The sequence below is a fragment of the Branchiostoma floridae genome, chromosome 3, assembly GCF_000003815.2.
Source record: "Branchiostoma floridae strain S238N-H82 chromosome 3, Bfl_VNyyK, whole genome shotgun sequence".
In the NCBI taxonomy this organism is placed as follows: Eukaryota; Metazoa; Chordata; class Leptocardii; order Amphioxiformes; family Branchiostomatidae; genus Branchiostoma; species Branchiostoma floridae.
This window is the reverse complement of record NC_049981.1, coordinates 20,498,497-20,518,822: the sequence shown is the minus strand read 5'-3', so window position 1 is coordinate 20,518,822 and position 20,326 is coordinate 20,498,497. Positions and strand designations below refer to the sequence as shown.

The 20,326-nt window shown below is 44.0% G+C and overlaps 3 protein-coding genes across 3 annotated transcripts; 1 reads left to right on the top strand and 2 right to left on the bottom strand.

Annotated features, from left to right (window-relative positions):
* Positions 1-119: 119 nt before the first annotated feature.
* On the bottom strand, positions 120-7,160 carry LOC118411126 (soma ferritin-like). Its single transcript, XM_035813167.1, has 4 exons — positions 6,904-7,160; positions 1,967-2,113; positions 1,684-1,809; positions 120-951 (listed from the first exon to the last, which is right to left on the bottom strand). Exons 1-4 carry the CDS (start codon positions 7,015-7,017, stop codon positions 799-801), a joined length of 540 nt encoding a protein of 179 aa, XP_035669060.1. The 5' UTR covers positions 7,018-7,160; the 3' UTR covers positions 120-798.
* Positions 7,161-8,380: 1,220 nt separating this feature from the next.
* LOC118411122 (solute carrier family 15 member 5-like) lies at positions 8,381-14,793 on the top strand. The gene is made up of 8 exons (XM_035813158.1): positions 8,381-9,470; positions 10,484-10,706; positions 11,022-11,194; positions 11,542-11,762; positions 12,147-12,339; positions 12,799-12,999; positions 13,362-13,493; positions 14,103-14,793. Exons 1-8 carry the CDS (start codon positions 9,038-9,040, stop codon positions 14,384-14,386), a joined length of 1,860 nt encoding a protein of 619 aa, XP_035669051.1. The 5' UTR covers positions 8,381-9,037; the 3' UTR covers positions 14,387-14,793.
* LOC118411123 (lysosome-associated membrane glycoprotein 1-like) lies at positions 14,750-16,685 on the bottom strand. Its single transcript, XM_035813159.1, has one exon. It carries the CDS (start codon positions 16,012-16,014, stop codon positions 14,785-14,787), a length of 1,230 nt encoding a protein of 409 aa, XP_035669052.1. The 5' UTR covers positions 16,015-16,685; the 3' UTR covers positions 14,750-14,784.
* Between the last annotated feature and the right edge of the window lie 3,641 nt (positions 16,686-20,326).

Below are 20,326 nucleotides of genomic sequence, written 5' to 3'. Positions count from 1 at the left end.
CCAGGGGTAATGCTGATGTAGCACTAATGGAGATCAAATCAAAAGCAAACATTGTCTTTTCTTGCACCATGATTCCCATGTTGTCAAATGCAAAGATTAAAACAAAACGACATAATATGCAAGATCCTTGTTGAGTATTTGTTCTTTATTGCTTTGTTAAGTTGGCAACGTTCCTAATATACAGGCTCTCAGCTTTAACATCAATAATAACTTTTCCGTTTCACAACAACATTGTTTCCATGGCAGGCAATACATGATCAATACATAAGTATTAGTCGTTTGAGTGTATATACTTACAGTATACATCTGTCAGGTCACTAATGTTCACACTGCATGATGTTGGTGAAAATGTCTAAGAAAGTGTGCACCTTAAGATAGAATCTTTGCCACGGATGTAATGACATACTGAAACAGGAATGTCATTAAGAAGAGAGAAATGATAAGTATCCATTTCATTTCTCCTTGCTGACAAAGAAAATGGTGAATGCAGCTTTTCACATGATCTTCTGACTGTTCTAGGCCGGAAATGTGTTTAGTGCTGTATGTAGTGATAGGTTGTGTATGCTAGGAACGTTGCGGTGTGTTTATAGCCAGGTGATAGTAGGTGGTATGCTGTACGTAACCTCACAGATATTAGGAGGGAAACTCAAAACTTTTTCTGGCTGTCACATGTTCTTGACACGGTAGAGATGCGTGTTTGATAAATGGGGGAACAAGAAAAGGAATTGATTTTCTCCCAACATCTGCTTGGAGATAATGACGTTCTACATGATGAACTTCGGCGGAGTGCGCCTGCGCTTAAGCTTCCTCTCCGCCCCCCAGAGTGAACTTGTCGTACAGGTACTCGCCCTGGCCCGTCCCAACACGCTTCAGGTTGGTCACGTGATCGGCAAACTCCTTGATGGACCTGACCTGCTCCTCCAGGTACTCCTCCTCCAGGAAGTCCATCATCTAGGTCAAAGGGCAGAGGTCAAGATCAGTGACTAGCCCTCCTCCTTACGACTGATTTTGCCATGGCAAAGGTCACTAAAATAGGCATGCACTCAGTTTCCAGTGTTCTAGCTTATTCAAGCCTTTTAAAAGGAAAATGTAAAATAAGGGAAATTCAAAGATAGAATATAAAACTAAAAGAATAGGGGAGAATATGATAAATAAGGAAATTTTTCTTGGAAGATAAAAAAAGATGGGGGAACTTTTAGATTGATGAGACAGTTCAAGGTGTAGACTTTCAGATTTGGTTCTAAAACAAAATACTGCTCCATTTATAAGTTCTTTGCAGACCCCTAATTTGACGTGGTCATTCCCTAACTTGACGTCATTAGCTCAATATGGCGGCATTGTTTGAAACGTCGAAATCGCCCGTCGTATTAGTTGAAATTGAACTTTTAGGACACTTGGCATAGCAAGCTACCGTGTAAGGTAAGCTGTTACATCCTGGAATGTTTACGGATGAGAGTATGGCACCCTGAAATTTGCTATTTTAGCATTTTTACATGATATTGAGTACAGGTTTTGGTTGGTCCCTGGTTTGTTATACACATACGCCATCACCTGCCCTTGTGGTATGTATTCTGCTAGAATCAATTCAAGTCATGTGATATAGCTACTCCTCTACGCCTGCTTCAGTTCCACTTTCCCCAAGCCTGTTGTATGAGAATATAAAACGACATTATGAGCCCTGACCTGAGGGTCGTTGTGACGCTGGGCAGTCTTGTGCAGGTCCAGCAGGGCCTGATTGACGTTCCGTTCCAGCGCCAGGGCGGCCTGCATGGCGTCCAGCCCGCTCCCCCAGTCGTCACGCTCCGGTTTCTAAAGCAGAGGACAAATATTAGCCGCGCATACTGTATGTCCTTGTAATAACGCATTTGCAAGTCATTCTTTCCTTTCTGATATACTAGGTCATACTTAACCTATTTAATAATATAGAGCTATTTGATTTCAAGTTATATTATATAGTTTTTTTCACCTTGATGTTTTGGAGCACCACACGTCCACCCCGCATGTTCTGATACGTCATCAGCTTCTGCGCGTGTCCGACCTCCTCCTCAGACATGTTCTTGAAGAACTTTGCAAACCCCTTCAGAGCCACGTCTTCGCGGCCGAAATAGCTTGCCTGCAGTGAAAAAAGTATATATCCAGACATCTTTCAAGCTAAACCTGTCTAACAGGTTCCAACCCCTGCAGGAACTCTTTAAAAAAGAGGATACAGACATTGAGAACCAGTGGCAACAGGTTAAGAAGGGGTGGCTGGACACATGTGAAGAGGTCTTAGGTAAGAAGAAACCAGAACACAAGGAGTGGATCTCCTTCAGCACTCTACAGAAGCTGGAAACAAGGAAGCAAAAGAAAACTGTACTGAACACAAGCCGGACACGATCAGAGAAGATGAAGGCACAGGAAGCGTACACAGCTGCTGACAAGGAGGTCAAAAAGAGCATCAAGAAGGATAAGAGGGACCATTTTGAGGACCTAGCTAGACAGGCAGAGGAAGCAGCAGGGAAGCGAAACCTGAGAGACCTCTACATGACAACAAAGAAACTAGCAGGTAAATTCCAACAAGTAGACAAGCCTGTGAAGGACAAAGAGGGTAACCCACTCACAACAACAGAAGAACAACTGAGAAGATGGGCAGAGCATTTCAAAGAACTGTTAAACAGACCAGCACCTGAAGCACCACCAGACATCCCACCGGCAGACTCAGAGCTACCCATCAACACTGGTAAACCTACAAGGTCCTACAAAGATAGAGATAAAGAAAGCCATCATGTCCCTAAAGAACGGAAAGTCAGCAGGACCAGATGAAGTGCCGGCAGAAGCCCTCAAAGCAGACATAGCAGGCTCAGTCAACATGCTACATAGTCTTTTTGGTAGGATATGGGAGGAGGAGCAAGTTCCCTCTGAGTGGAGAGAAGGCATTCTTGTCAAACTACCAAAGAAGGGGGATCTGAGCAACTGTAGCAACTACAGGGGGATCATGCTGCTATCAACAGCAGGGAAAGTCTTTAACAGAATTCTCCTGTGGAGAATGAGGGATGCAGTGGATGCAAAGTTGCGGGATGAGCAGGCAGGCTTCCGCAAGAACAGGTCCTGTGCCGATCAGATTGCCACCTTACGCATCATAATAGAACAGTCACTGGAATGGAACTCCCCTCTATACATCAACTTCATAGACTACGAAAAGGCCTTCGACAGCATAGACAGAGCCACCTTGTGGAAGTTGCTAAAACACTACGGCGTACCACGGAAGATCATATCTTTAATCCAGAGCACATACAAGGACATGAAGTGCAAGGTAACACATGCAGGACAGCTGACAGAAAGCTTTGAGGTGAACACAGGAGTAAGGCAGGGATGCTTACTATCACCGCTTCTTTTCCTCCTGAGTATTGACTGGATTATGAGGACAACTACAAAGGGGAAGAGTAATGGTATCCAGTGGACGCTCTGGTCACAGCTAGAAGACCTGGACTTTGCCGACGACCTGGCACTTCTCTCACACAACCACAAACAGATGCAGGATAAAACAGCCCACCTGGATGCAACATCACTCAGTACAGGGCTCAAGATCAGTAGAAAGAAGACAGAACTCATGAAAATCAACACTACAAACAGTATACCAGTCACAATGGGAGGGGAAGAAGTGAAGGAGACAGAGTCCTTTGTATACCTGGGAAGTGTGGTAGACCACCACGGGGGCACGGATAAGGATGTTACAGCCAGGATAGGGAAAGCAAGGGCAGCTTTCATCATGCTGAAGAACGTCTGGGCCTCCAGGGTGATACGTGTAGCCACCAAACTCCGAATCTTCAACTCCAACGTTAAGTCAGTACTACTCTATGGATCCGAGACCTGGAGAACAACGAAGGCAACGCAGCACAGGATACAAACCTTCATTAACACCTGCCTGAGAAGGATTTTTAAAATCAAGTGGTCAGACAGGATCAGCAACCTGGAGCTGTGGGACAGAGCAGGACAAGAACCAGTGGTCAGTCAGATCCTCAAGAGAAAGTGGTCCTGGATAGGCCACACCCTCCGGAAGCCAACATCCAGCATTACACACCAGGCTCTGACTTGGAACCCTCAGGGCAAGCGGAAGAGGGGGAGGCCCAGGAATAGTTGGAGGAGAGACACGGAGGAAGAGATGAAAAGTATCTGCAACAGCTGGCAGGATCTGAGGAAGAAAGCCCAGAGGAGGGTACAATGGAGGACCATCATCGGTGGCCTATGTTCCGACCGGAACAAAGGGCCCAAGTAAGTGAAAAAAGTGTACACTCAAATCATAACCTGACCTTAGCCATATACACAATACAACAGCGTTGCAATCCTGTAGCGATTTCTTATAGCAAACGCTTCACAGAACGCATGGTATGGAGTAGAAGGTGTTTCAATATCATTATTGGTATCAGTATAAAGAGATTGTGTTTTATTTCTCTCTATATCTAACGTTATGTAGATTGTGAAGTATCGAAGTATTTTACCCCCACCAGTTTTAGGTACAAGGGCCTATCCACATGCATGTCATACGTACATGTACCGTTCACAGCTTTTAACATTATATCTATCTGTGTTGGAGCCATTCAAAATCCTTATCCGTACCCCATTCTAAACGGAGGACTTAACTGGTATAATGACAAGAAAAACAAGGGGTTCTCGTTCTACACGTCTCAAATCAATATGTTTTGATTCGAACGGAAGCTCGCCAAAATGAGATTTGGATCGACGCCCGGTCGTTGACCCGGCATGTATCCAGTGTACGTGCCGCGCCTAACGTAACAGCCAGTAGGGATGACGCAGCAAGTAGAATGACAAGCAGAAACGATTGTCAATGGCCTCCTGGCCTTGACCCTGCTGTTTTATGTGCGGTATCGGTATTACCCAAACACAAAAAGTGTGGCAATTAAAATTATTGCCATAGCGACGGTTTTAATGTTTATAAGTTTTATAGATTGTTGTTGTTAATGGGTTTTAATAGTCGTATTCCATTCGTCTGGCGATGGATGTTCATAGAGCATTGCTGTCAAAGGGGGTCCCTTGTGAGTGAAGTGTGAACTAATGTAAATGCTTCGATTTTACAAATCAGGGCATCATCTTACTCTAGCTAAATAACAATATGCTAAAAAAAAGGGTTTCGACCAGTATCGATACAATATAGATATATAAAAATATTTTTCTACTGAATTAATTGTGTTTGTCATGAATTATGCAAATAAGGCCCTCATTTGCATAAACTATATAACTTGATCATCTCCAACAAACAGACATGCGCAATATATGTTAGCATTTTCTCATTAATTATGCAAATAAGGTATTTATCTATCAATATTCTTCTCTTTCTCAGTTACAAAGGTCACATGTTGTAATGGTCCTTTAATTGAGCTGAGCATGTTTAGACAATTTCCCAATTTATTATGCAAATTAGCTTCCACTCTGCATAATTCTTCATAATTAATATGCAATTATATTAACCATCACGTAACCTATCCACATATCAAAAACCATAACAATCCGTCAACCCCTTCTTTGGCTATTCCCTTTAATAGTCTGACACCTAAGTCACCTGTCCTGCAGTTCCAAAATAAGCCGCTAGGGGGCCCAAACCTATACCACTTACTTACAGCATCAAGAGCTGTCAACCACTTAAGATTCATAGCCGCAGCATGTCCAGAACTCGAGGTATCAAACCAGGAAGTTCTGCTGCAGTACCGTAGCAGGCCAATAGGAAGCCAAAAATCTTATCGTTTCCAGGTCTCAACAAGACCTACCCACATACCGAATATCAATACAATCCATCCAGGCGTTCTTAAGCTATGGTGGTCTTCTACAACCGGCACACACATACAAACGCTACCCAAAATATAACTTTCTTGGGTAAGGTAACTATCACATCGCTATCTCACAACCCCCACATGTTTTAAGCTCAAACAATGCCTGTTTCACACATCAGTTTGTATTTTTGAAGCAAAGATATTAAGGGTGAAGAAGGCCACCAAACTTTCCAAACTCCTGGACACATAAACCACGAACGAACCCGGAAGTGATTTCCACGACTCACAGGTCATTTTTCGAGAAACATATTTCAACAATCTTTTATCCCCTATTTCAAATGTTTACATTTCCATGACCACCATACTACATACTACAATTCGGGTACGTCTGAAGTCCTAGGCTTTTCTCAATTTTGCACGGCTATCAATCAAAAATCGCCTTGCGCGAATACGGAAAACACTGCTGTGCACACGTATATTGGTACCGCGGTATGTGTCCTGCGACTGGAAAGCTTACCCGTGGAGGTAATGGTACAGTCCGGCATGATGAAACTACGCACGCGCGGACTTTTGACATTCCTGACATTCCTGTACAGTTTTTAGAATACTTTCGAAACGGTTCCACACTATACTATTAAGCTCGCCCATCAGGCGTCGCTAAAAACTATGTCCTTCACAACATCTGATAGTGCTTCTTAGAATTCACATGAACATATATGCGTAGGTTACAATATCATTAAAACCTGCCTTCTAGTATAACAAGTGGCCTTATTTTGATCACTGAAACATTTAATAAGATATCCTGTTCGTACCATATGCCATTGCCACTAATGGTTAGCCTGGATCTTTCCTACAAATATGACTTGAAAGCAATTCATTGCAGCTTTTATGGTTGGTGGAAAATCTCACCATGAAAATGTTGGTCAAAACAAATACAAATACGGTCAACAGTAAGCAGTATTCAGTCATGTCAGTGGAAATCTGAATTTGCCACTTATTCATGAAAAGGCACAGACAGCTAGTGATGTATAATGTGGCCTTATGGCAATGCAGTCGCAGTAAAACCGTACAATGAAACCTGATGATTGCTCCTATAAGAGCGAGCAGCTTAATATGCATGTGTTAGCAGTGTACCTACCATGGAGCGGTAGACATAGCTGGCGTAGTACTCCATGTTGACTTGCTTGTTGATGCCCGCTTCGCTCTCCTCGTGGAAGTTCTGTCGGATCTGGGACGGGGAATCCTGCGCCATTTCGAACAGCTTGGATTTAGTCGCACGAGTTAGCAGACAAATTTGGTGGGCAAAAATGTGGGAAATGGGACAGACGAAGTCGTTACGTTCCTACACTGAAGAAGCGGTAACAACCTCTGCATCTGAGGTTCGCAGACGGAACCCTGGTATATATACTGTCCTGTGGCGTATGGAGACAGCGGACTCCCTCCCTCCGGAAAGAAACTCCAATCCGAGAACGTTTTGACTTAACGTTCATCTGTAAAACATTGATAAACGCTTTACACACGGTATTATTACGGTAAGGGTATATTTACCTTTTGCGTAAGGCACGCAAGGTGAAATACTTACCATTTGGAGAGTTTGATTTATTAAGTTGGGATTCGCCTAACAAAGAATAGAACAGCCTCTCCTCTTTAAGGTTTTGGATCCATGACATCACCCCTGGTGGCTTACGTGCTTGGAAAAACGACGACATTGACGCCGATAAATGAACACCGATAATTAATCAATAGCAGGGTTAGGGAAGAACCAAAATTATTCACTGGAAGGACAGGATTTGCTTTTTGAAAGTAAGCTGTCAGACGGACATGGTTCAGAATCATTGGCAAAACTCATGGTGATTCTACGTCGAAGCCAACTGCATCTTTTTTCGAACTAGATATTGGAGACGAGCGGGTCTCCAGCGCCGTCTTGTGGATTAGCATAGAAGCGCAACAGATTAGGTTATGCTGTCACTTTACGACGTTAAATAGCTTTTATTGTACAGAGTCCACCTGTACATTGGATGGGTGGGATATTTATAAACGCTGCAAATGAGTGAGTGGATGAATCATGGCTACAATATCTAAAATAAGAGGGACAAACGACGCCATCAAATTTTGTCAGAATTTGGAGGGCGGATAAAAGGCGGTTGGAGGAAATGAATGAGCTCCACTTTTCAATATTAAATGTGTCATTGACAACCCTCTGCCCGTAGGGACTCAATAATAGGTATGGGACTACCTGTACATTTACAGACCCCGCGATCACTAACAAAATGCGTATCACCAAATAGACGCCACGAACAGAGGTGAAAAACCAGGCAGAGCCAGGCGTCTGCTTGGAGTACATTTTGGGATCCAGGGTACAATGCGCAGTCTATCTTGTGGCACGGAAACCCGAGCTCGGCGTAACGTGAGCGCACACAGGAAGTGTACACAAGCCTTTACCATTGGAGCGACGCGTTAGGGAGAACCTTTAACAAACTTTACTCATTACACACACGCACTAGCGAAACAAGACATCGTTCGTGCTATCTATAATTCTTTCTTAAGTCGCCACAACGAAGTGATGCTGCACTGCGAAGTCCCTACGTTAAGGCCCGCACCCCTTGTAAAAACTTACTTGCTTAAAAACTGGGTGTGCGCAAGTTATTACACCCCGTGTCCCCGCTTAGGCAAACATCGTCTGAGTGCGAAGAAAACACCAACTTGATCCTTCCAACCCTCCTTGGGAAAACCTAACACGTCTTCGTACATACTGGCTCGTCTGTGTTCGCTGATGTACACGTACGTGTGTCCCGGACACGGATAGCCATGTTTGTGAGCCAAAAACGTTGTAGACCGAGGCCTCACTGATCCAAAACAGACTAAAAGGCAGCAGCAAGAGGAAGACTTAACACGCTTTGGACGTTTTTGCGATTTTCTTGCCTTTTCGTCGAGCGGATGTCGCATGTTGTCATTCGGATGGTCTCTCCCGTGCTGGAATGCTGGCAGGACTCATGGTGCGGTGAGCTGTGTAGTCGAAACGGTTGAATGCAAAGTTCTGCTGTTAACATCGAAACAGGTGCAACGGAAAACGTGACTCTTAACCGGCGACTTTGATAAACAGGAAGACCATTCATAGACTACTGTTGTTGCCCTCCTGTTTGAAAGTCCCCCTACATGTAACAAGGACGTTATATAACGTCCTTGCATGTTAGTACTTTGCATGCAGAGCACCGGAGGAAGACAATTGACCGCTAATCCGCGGTAAAACTGGTTAACGGGTCGCAGCAAACATGGCTCGCTCCGGTTTGTCGGCGGGGTTTCTCGCAAGCTCAGAAACGTACAGAAAATATCGCCAATCCTTGGACATGGCTACTACATTAGACCGCGAAGGCTCGGCTTTGGAGGAAATTCCACTCCTTCCATGGGGAGGGGGGACGAAAAAACTGGAACGCTCTGTCTCAACCGGGGCACCTTCTAAGCTTCAAGTGACGATTTGTATCCTTCTGGTAGAACTGGCTGAGAGAGTCACGTTCTTCAGTGTTATTGCCAACATGGTGCTGTTTTGTACAGTTGAACTTGACTACACCAGCGCCACGGCGGTCAGTATCAGTCATGTGTTTATCGGGATGAGCTTGATCGTGCCTTTGGTCGGGATTTGGGTCGCGGATTCCTACCTGGGCAAGTGCAAGGCTATCGTCATAAGTGCAATAATTCACTTCTTGGGTGAGTACACTTACGCTGTTGCTAAGAATAAAGAGCATGATATACTGTAGAAACGGAAATTTTCTGGAAATCTAATTTCACTGTAGGAAAAAATGGAGTGTTTGAGTTGATTTTAAGTTCGTGGTTGAATCGAGGGGGCAAAGGACAGAATAACAATTTTCGCTACCTATTGAAGTTCGCTGTTTATACGTCACTACGTACTAAACTGCAAATATTAAAGCCACATTTCCCCCTTTACAGTATTTAAGATTTGTGGTGTTGGCGTCAGATTACATTTGATCATATAGACACACGTCACAGGATAGACTTCGTCATTTTAGCACCACACAGGGAAAACGTAAGGGCGTCAATATTGTTCAGAAATAATCCATGGACTAAGATAAGATTTTAATTTCGTTATATTGAGTACTTTTTAGGCATCTTTGCTATTGTTTTGACCTAAATATGGGTTGGCATTATTAGCACGAAAGCTCATCTGTGTTGGTACAGTCCATATTGAAACTTGCACATGGCTTAGAAATACGTAATCTTCGTACGACTGCGATCAGAAGGCATTCTTGGGATAGTCGTGCATGTGTCCTACAAAAGTCACTTAATGGAGAATTCTGTATTAGATCCTTTTCGGCGGTTGTTAGTGTCACAGCCTGCTTGAACTAACCTAAGCATGTGTGTTATTCGATTACTGCCGTGGCTTCTCTGCTCTATTCCCTTAAAAATGGTTTCCAGGGAAGCGAGTATAGGAGTACTCGTAGTAATCGAATGATACCCAGGCTATGCTTCAATATTCTATGGCATCGAAATCTGGAAAGGACGACCGACGACGAATTTAACCACGCCCCTAGATTAAAAACGATTTGGATGATGCAGTTATGAGTAGAGTAGAATTCTTCGGTTAGGCAGAAGTCTCACTTCAGTTGAAACCGCTCCTCTTGAACTCCTTATTTCTCTTTAGTCAGAATACAGTCATATTGGGTTTGTGTGTTTATTAATTTCTATGACCTGACACTTTCCAGGTTCTGCTCTACTCCCTGTTATGGCGTTTCCGTTTGATGAGTTGTTGGAACACCACAGAAGCCCGCCTTACAGCCTGACTGATTCACAAAAGGAGGGGATCTTCCTCCTCGCCCTCCTCTTCATCTCAGTTGGTATCGGCGGCATCAAAGCGAACGTCAGCGCCTTTGGAGCGTACCAACTCAGGGATCTAGGGGAGCAAGAGTTACAGTCGTTTTTTAACTGGTGAGTGAAAAGGCAGAAACTAGTACGATCAAACAAACCTTAGCTCTATTCAGGACAAGTTCTTCTTCGTCCCAACATCCGAATGCAACTCTTAAATTGCAAACCATGGGACAGTAACACATAGCCAGATGACGTTGACCAATGAGAAAGCTCCATTTACCACTAATCACCGGTCATTATCATTGTGTCATCCTGTGTTTTATGCTTCTTTTTGCGATGATTATAGAAGCCCTCAGCACCTCATCACCGGTTATTATCACTCTAATAGTAATCCCTTGAAAAACATGCATACACCACACTTTCCCCTACGTGCAGGTGGATTTGGTTGATGAACGTGGCGTCAGCCATGGCGTGTCTGGCCATCTCCTACATCCAGCAGGAGGTGGACTTCTACATCGGCTACCTGATCCCGGCAGTCGCCATGCTGGTAGCTCTGCTCGCCCTGTACCTGGGGAGGAAGTCTTACGTCCATCTACCGCCCAGCAAAGGTCAGAAGTTCAATGTCAAATTAGGTCCACCTGCCGCCCGGCAAAAGTCAATGTGTCAAGGTTTTCATGAAACCACATACCGCCCCTCAAATGAAAAGGTCAATGTTTCAAGGTCACCTTCCATTCAAAAAGGTCAAAGTGTCAAGGTCAAGGTCCCTGCGTGACATCTGTTGTTGACAGCTCGGGATAATTATGGATGTACTGTCTTGGGAAAACTTTCATGTGGTGTTATCACGATGAAAATTGCACGACGTATAATTTTCGTACGAGCTGTGCAGGGCTTTGCAATATACCCGATGTGTCGCTCATGTGATAGCGCCTGGCTGTAACGGATGTTTGTTTTACAGTAAGCCCTCTAGCCACGACTCTCCGAATCGTCTTCCAAGCGACGAAGAACACCGTGAGATGGAGGGGCAGACTGGGTGGTCACGTGGACTCCTGGCTAGACCGAGCCAAGGAAAGTTGCGGGGGGTCCTATTCAGACACACACGTGGAGATGGTGAAGAAACTGGAGAGAATCTTTCCCGTCTTCCTGGTGCAAGTCTTAAACAGAACTGTCTTCTATCAGGTAGGATATCTATTATCTACGCAACGAATATTTTTATTTTTCCATTGTTTGAGCGTGCTACGTAGATTTAATTCCCTTTACCACAACGTCAATGTGATATCAACTAGAAAGGTCAAATTTGCAAGCAAATACATAATATTTACCTTCACATAGTGTAGTCTAACAAACTCCTGGTCTGTTTATTCTTTCTGAAACATATTCATATGCTTAGTAATAGTAATAGTAATAAGCTCCTTTTCAGCTTTGTCCTGCCACTTGCTACGTAATGTAACTTAACATGGTGACAGCAGTGTGGTCCAAGATATTGGCCTTATTTTTTGGAACGGAAGAAGAAATGGAACATCCGTGAAGGTAAATTATAAATCTCTTCAATTTTCCCAACAGATACCGACGACATTCTTCCTACAGGCCATGCGGTTGAACTTGGACGTGGGTTCGACCGGGATAGTCCTTCCTATCGCCGCGCTGAACCTGTTTGCTATCATCCCCATACTGTTGCTGGTCCCCCTCATGGATAGAGTGGTATATCCCATGCTTGAGATGTGCAATATTAGGCCGAGTCCACTAAAGAGAATGGGTAAGTTCTTACCTCCATTTAGTCATGAGCGTGTATGAAAGAACTGTCATCTCCTTACCTCTGTGTGAATTTTAGAATCGATTCACCTATAACAACATATCAACATGAATTTCAGTGTTATATTCCAGATAGCAGGTACGCCGTATCATGGTGATCATAATGACACAAACGAACGGATTCAAGACATATACCAGCTTTCATCCTTAATATGTTTCTACAATGCATGTATAATGATAATGTTTATAGATTTATTAGGGCTTTAGATGATGTATCTATTTCCTTGTTATATTTTGTCTTACCCTTACCCTTCCCTCTTTCATCTTGACCTCAATGACAAGTGACCTACTTCTTATGAATAAATAAAGTTTCAAACAAACAAACAAACACGCTATATCTGATAATATTTGCTCGTAGCTTTCACTGCTGAGGTATCTAATCTATCTTTACATTCCTCTGAAGGTGCTGGTCACTTCCTTGGGTTGCTGGCTATCTTGGTCGCAGCGGGGATGGAGATCGCACGTAAAAACGTCATAGAGGAGGGCGGAGTCGTGAGGCAGTGGCTGGGCGGCGTCCCCTTCAACGCCTCTTCTATCAACGCCCTATGGCTGGGTCCACAGTACCTGTTAGTCGGGACGGGGGAGGTGTTCGTCATGTCGTCAGGTAAAATATTCAGCTCAGAGTTGTTGTTTCTATATCCCTTTCACTTTGCACTAGAAACCAGGTATTTTACTGCCATGAAGACGGATCAGCACCAAGGATAGGGGAGTCGCGATACTGGTATGAAGGTCATTCAGCACCAAGGACAGGCTCTATTTCACAACCAGTACAAAATATTACCCTACTAAATGTAGTAACTATACAGACAAAAGAGGACATTTTTGTGCTTCCTATAGATGAAACCACTTTTGCACATAACAAATTAAACCTCACGTGATCCATGCAAATATTTTATAAAAAGTAAGATCTAAAACATTGCAGGAATGTAAAATTTTTACCTAATATAACTCCCCCCCCTTCCCCAGGTATCGAGTTCGCCTACACGGAGGCCCCCGCCCCTCTCAGCACCGTGGTTATGGGCCTGGTCGGGATCACCATGGGGCTGGGCAGTCTCACAGGCGCAGTACTTATCAACGTGGTGAATGCTGCCACACCAGGTGAGCCTCAGGAGTCTGCAGAGCCAGCCTAACACGCTCAACAATTTTTGATTGTCCTTGTATTATGTCTTTAGCAGTCTTATACCAATCATTTTAGATTTGGAACTTTTCTAATGAAACTATAAGTTAGGATAGCAAAAGCATCAATCGACTTATGCCACATGGGTCTCGTACAATATATAGATTTTATTCATGAAAGAGTTGTCCTTTCAGTTAACTTGGTAACTGAATTCCAGGGGATCTTTTACAAAATCCAAATCAAGATACACAAAAATGATTACTAACTGTAACTTAGTATTGAATTAAATATAAATTCACAATAATGAAACAAAGTAGGTAAACAGAAATGAAAGATAAAATTTGGGGAATCGGAGTGGGCAAGAACAGTTGCACAATAGCAAAAGCGACTCAGGCAGGGCAGCATTTACATACATTAGCTAACATATCAGGCAATATGTAAATCCGACACTGTGTGAGCCCTCACGGCTGCCACTAGTTGCACAGTAAATGTGGAGTTTGACTGTCTTTATGCAATGTAACGTGTAATCCACGTTTGACTATGCTATACATTGTAACACTTGGCTCATATGTAGTACATGTTCCCATCAGGCACAGAGTGGTATCCGGACGAACCAAACGAAGGATACCTGGAGGCGTACCTCTTCCTACTGGCCGCTCTGGGGCTGCTGAACTTCGTGGCGTTTTGCGGGGTGGCGTCACGGTACAAGTACGTGGCACAGGAGGAGGAAGAACGGGAACGAGACACACTCCGCCTGGTGACGTATTTCGAAAATCAAGGAACGAGAGCGGATGATTATGATTACGATGACGAATTGGAGGATTGGGAACGACAACTTGATGCTCTAAACTACAGTTTGACTGCGTCCCTCTAAGACTATTGTATTCAGCCATATGGAAGTTATTTTTTTATATAGACTATATAGACTATATAGGATTCTGAGATAAGGCTACTATAATGCGGGTTTACCTACTTTCTGTTCAAGGATGACAATGACTTACTTCTTTTTCCATCATGACTGTATTCATATAATTTTATATATATTATAATTATCCATGTGGCATGAATTATTTCTGTATGGACAAGCAAAGTACAAATATTGTACCCAGGTATCTCAGCTGGTCGACACATACATGATAGATCGCAGTGAACTTGTTTTTGGTGTGCATGCCTTGTCTGTGTTACCAATATGCAAAGGCATTGTGTTACCTATTGTATCAGGTATAACGTTAGGTAACATTACTATAATTCAAGATCGCCAGGTAAAACATATTAATCCAACAATGATGGCAGACGAATGTACATCTTGTGTTCTTTCCTCTTACCAACAACACCAGCAACAGCTACACATAGAGCTATGATAAACAGAACAATCCCAACAACTATTATTACTGTTTTATCCACTGACCCACTGGAGTCCTCAACGCATTCTTCTGGAGCTGAAAACTGCCCATACTTTACACCAAAAGATTGCAGATGAACCCGACGGACAAGTATTGTCATGTCCTTCGTTACTGTCGCATTGACGTCTGCCTTACATTTGTATGACTTACCGACGCCAGTGGTAAACAGATGGACACTGGTATTAGATATCAGTCTCGGCTTGTTTGGATGTTGCGTTCCCGGAAAGATAGAGGGCGCTTCTACATATGAGAGGTAAAGGCCTGTCCACTGATAGGTGTCTGGGTCCCCGTCTTTTTTGTGCATGGCAAACGAGATGGTCAAGTTAAATGTTGCATCATAGAATGCAAGAGTCAGCGATGAGTGGGATTCGGAACATTTACCAGACACTTCAGAGTTCACGGGCACGTTGACAACACCTGTAGCAATCTGTCCGTTTTGTTTTGTGTAGTTGATTCTGAGCTGTAGGCCCATGTCTGCCAGAAGGCAGACTTTCCCTTCAGAATCGTGCACTGTGTAGTTACCCTGCAGTGGTTCTGTAGGACCGATAGGGGGCGGTAGTGTCGGCATGTTTGTTGTAGTGTTTGTACGGTTGGTCGGTAGAATGGATGACGCCGGCACAATGGTGAAACTGGCATTGGTGGGAAAAGGGGCGATTGTAGACGAATGATCCTTGTTGCACTCATTTGCTTCACCAAAGGTTCCATTTTTGACGTCAAAAGGCTGGATTTGTAGCTCCAAAACTTCGAGTGTAACATGTGGACCTACTTTGATCACTTCTGGCTCCTTGCAAAGATACGACTTCCCGGCATTAGTTTCCAATAGTGTCAAGTTCGTTAATTCTTCAATATTGCTTGTATCTGGGTAGAGGGCATGTGGGAAGTGAGCTGCGCTTCTTGTGTATCCCACTGATAATGACACCAGCTTAAATGTCTTGTCATCTGACGAGAAAGACGCGCTTAAATTGAAAGCTGTATCAAAACTCAATGTCACGGTAGCAGTTTCCTCTTCGCAAAAGCCAGATACGGTACAGTTTTCTGGAAGCACGTAGGTGGTGTTGCGCGTCATTCCCTGAATCAGTTCATACTCCACACGAAACATGGCACCAAAGTTTGCTAACAAACAAGCCTGACCTTTGTCGTCTTCCAAAACAAAATGGCCGACTGGGATGACCAGTGTGTTGGTAGTGACCGGGTAGGGTCCGGTTGTCGTTAATGGTGGTTCTGTTGTACTTTGAAAGTCCTGTGGACATTCCTCTGTTTGGGCGAACTTTCCTCCCCGATCATGAACCTCGAACGGTGAACATGAATGTAGTGTATGGTAACGTTTAACGGAAACTCTTCGGCGTTTCGATCTAAGAAAAATACATTGTCTCTCTTGCACAGGTAGGAACGTGGAGACAAGAAGGCAGTCGTTTTGAGATAGGTTCCAAAGTCGTACCTGTGTTCGAGCAGGTTGGGAAACTTTGCGTCAGGAAACAGTCCTGGTGACAGAGTATGGATGCTGTACACTTCATTCAACCAGAAGTGCGTCATGACGGGAGCGTCCCGCTGAAACCTTAATATCAGCGCAAAAGTCCCATTGAAACCATGCCCCGGTACTCGGTCACCGAAACTCAGTTGAATCGCGGATAGCTTTTCGTCTTGCTTAGTGCTGCAATATCCGTCAGCCAGGCTGTAGGTCGGGACAGGGTAGGACACTGTAGCGAGAGTCCCGTCTGTCTTTTTGTACTGTACGTGACAGGTAGCCGACAGGTCGAGAAGGAAACATGGTCTGCCGTTCTTTTGGAGCAAGAAGTGTCCCGTGGTTGCAGATGAGTCGGCAAAAACAGTTGTGGTACCCACACAGAGTACAACAATAAAGACAATGGTGAATAACCGATCGGGTGTAAAAGGGAATGGAAAAGCCATGGTAGTCATTTTTTCATCCATCGGTGACGTACTTTGACCTGCTGAAGAAGGCCATGTGACCTTTGGTGTCAATTTGTTTATCTACATGGATTCTATCATCCGTGCGCTGACCACTTTATCACTGGGGTGCCAATCAAAGTATGTGAGGAGACATCATTCCCTTAGGGTTACTGAACAAACTGTAAACATGATATTAGAGGTATGTTATTTCGGCGTTAGACCGCAGACAGTACCCGAAGATGTCTATGGATTGTCTTTTTTTCCTGATTTCCTTCAACTGTTGTTACGGAGTGTCGACTGAAGTAGTTGACAACATAGGATTGACAGCAAGAGGTCATTTCGCTCTCCAAGAACACGACAGAAAATGTTTCCTAGCTTTCTGGCCTACCTGACACGTCCCGAATACAGTATACCAAGACTGAAAAGATTATCCCTCGAGAAGCAGGGGACGAGAGCGGATGATGACGACCCATTTGAGGATCGGGGAACGACAAATTGATGCTCTAAACTACAACTTGACTGCATCCTTCCTCTTAAGTTATTGTAGTCAGTCATGACCAACACAATATGCATGGAATGCTGGTACTACGGCCAGAACAAATAAATGTCTTTTCAATGATTACGTCTAATCTATTCTTTTTCTACTACGAATGCATTCAAATAACATGTTTAATATCAATGTGGCATGAGAAATTTGTGCATGGACAAGTAAAATGCCGATATTGTACATATCTCAGTAAATGGCGACGACACAGACTTGTATATAGCATTATCTATAACATATCGCAGTGAATCCGTCAGCACTGTGCCTTATGAGTGTTTGTCAAGCACCAAAGGTCCATGTCTTATTTATAAGTACATGTATTATGTTTGGTAACTTTGTTACAAGTCAAGATCGCCAAGTAAAATATCTCATTCCACCAATGATGGCAGACGAATGTACATCTTGTGTTTTTTCCTCTTACCAACAACGCCAACCGCAGTTATACACAAGGCTATGATAAATAGAACTACCCCAACAACAGTTATCGCTGTTTTATCCACCGTCTCATTAGAGTCTTCAGCGCATTCTTTCGGAGCTGAGAATTGCCCGGATGTTACACCGAAGGCTTGCAGATGAACCCGACGGACAAGTATTGTCATGTCTTTCGTTACTGTCGCATTGACGCCTGCTATACATTTGTACGACATACCCACATTAGTTGTAAATAGACGGAGACTAGTGTTCGATATCAGTCTCGCCTCGCTTGCGTGTTGCGTTCCCGGAAAGATTGAGGGTACTTCCACGTACGAGAGGTAAAAGCCTGTCCACTGATAGGTGTCTGGGTCGCCGTCTTTCTTGTGCATGGCAAACGAGACGGTCAAGTTAAATGTTGCATCATAGATTGTAAGAGTCAGCGATGAGTGGGATTCGGAGCATTTACCAGACACTTCAGAGTTCACGGGCACGTTGACAACACCTGTGGCAATCTGTCCGCTTTGTTTTGTGTAGTTGATTCTGAGCTGTAGGCCCATGTCTGCCAGAAGGCAGACTTTGCCTTCTGAATCGTGTACTGTGTAGTTACCCTGCAGTGGTTCTGTAGGACCGATAGGGGGCGGTAGTGTCGGCATGTTTGTTGTAATGTGTGTACGGTTGGTCGGTAGAATGGATGACGCCGGCACAATGGTGAAACTGGCATTGGTGGGAAAAGGGGCGATTGTAGACGAATGATCCTTGTTACACTCATTTGCTTCACCGAAGGTTCCATTCTTGACGTCAAAAGGCTGGATTTGTAGCTCCAAAACTTCGAGTGTAACATGTGGACCTACTTTGATCACTCCTGGCTCCTTGCAAAGATAAGACTTCCCGGCATCAGTTTCCAACAGTGCCAAGTTCGTTAATTCTTCAATGCTGCTTGTATCGGGGTAGAGGGCATGTGGGAAGTGATCGGTGCTTCTTGTGTATCCCACTGATAATGACACTAGCTTAAATGCCTTTTCATCTGACGAAAAAGACGCACTCAAATTAAAACCTGTATCAAAACTCAATATCACGTCAGCAGTTTCCTGTTCGCAAAGTCCAGATACGGAACAGTTTTCTGGAAGAACGTAGGTGGCGTTTCGTGTCATTCCCTGTATCAGTTCATAATCCACATGAAACATGGCACCAAAGTTTGCTAGCAAACAAGCCTGACCTTTGTCGTCTTCCAAAACAAAATGTCCGACCGGGATAACCAGTGTGTCGGTAGTGGCGGGGAAAGGTCCGGTTGTCGTTAATGGAGGTTCTGTTGTACTTTGGAAGTCCTGTGGGCATTCCTCTGTTTGGGAAAACTGTCCTCCTTGTAGAACATGAAAGGGCTGAACATGGATATAGTGTATTGTGACGTTTGTCGGAAACTCTTTGTCGCCTTGATCCAAATGAAATATTTTGTCTCTTGTGCACAGGAAAGAACGTGGGGAAAGGAAGGCACTCGTTTTGAAATAGGTTCCAGTGTTGCACGTTCGCACGGGAAGTCGGTTGGGAAGCTTTGCGTCAGGAAACAGTCCGGGTGACAGAGAATGGATGTTGTGCACTTCACTCAACCAGAAGTGCGTCATGACGGGAGCGTCTCGCTGAAACTTTAATATCAACGCAAAAACCCCATTGAAAATGTGCCCCGGAACACCGTCACCGAAATTCAGTTCAATGAAGGATTCTGTGTCGAAACGCCAAGTGGCACAATCTCCGTTAGCCTGGCTGTAGATCGGGACAGGGTAGGACACTGTAGCGAGAGTCCCGTCTGTCTTTTCGTACTGTACGTGGCAGGTAGCCGACAGGTCGAGAAGGAAACATGGCGTACCGATTTCATCATGGAGTGTGAAGTGTCCCGTGGGGGGAGGTGAGTCGGGAGACACAGTTGTGGTACACACACAGATTCCAACAAGAAAGACAATGTTGAACAACTGATCTGATGTAAAAGGGAATGGGGAAGCCATGGTAGTCATTTTTCTATTCACCGGCGACGCACTTTGACCCATGGAGAACTCGAGCAAGCCATGTGACCTTTGGTGTATATTTGCTTCTTATCTACGGAGACTTTGATATCCATGCTTTGATCACTTCATCGTGTTACACCAATAAAGATTTCAAAAAAAGTATGTAAGGGGACACCAATTTCTGTGGGCTACTGAACGAACTGTAAACATGATATCAGAGCTTTTTTACTTCAGTATTAGACTACAGAAAGTACCCGCAGATGGCTGCGGGTTGTCTTATTTCCCTGATATGTTCTTCAACTGTTTTTACGGAGTGTCGACTGTGACGGTTGACAACACATGATAGCAATATGGCATTTTGCTCTCGAAGAACACGGACGAAAATGTTTCTTAGCTTCTATCTCTGCCTGTCTGCTACGTTCCGGATAAAGTGTACCAAGATAAACATCCCTCGAAAATCAGAGAACGAGAGCGGGTGATGATGATGTTAACGCATTTGAGGATTTGGAACAACAAATTGATGTTCTAAACTACAGTTTGACTCCCTC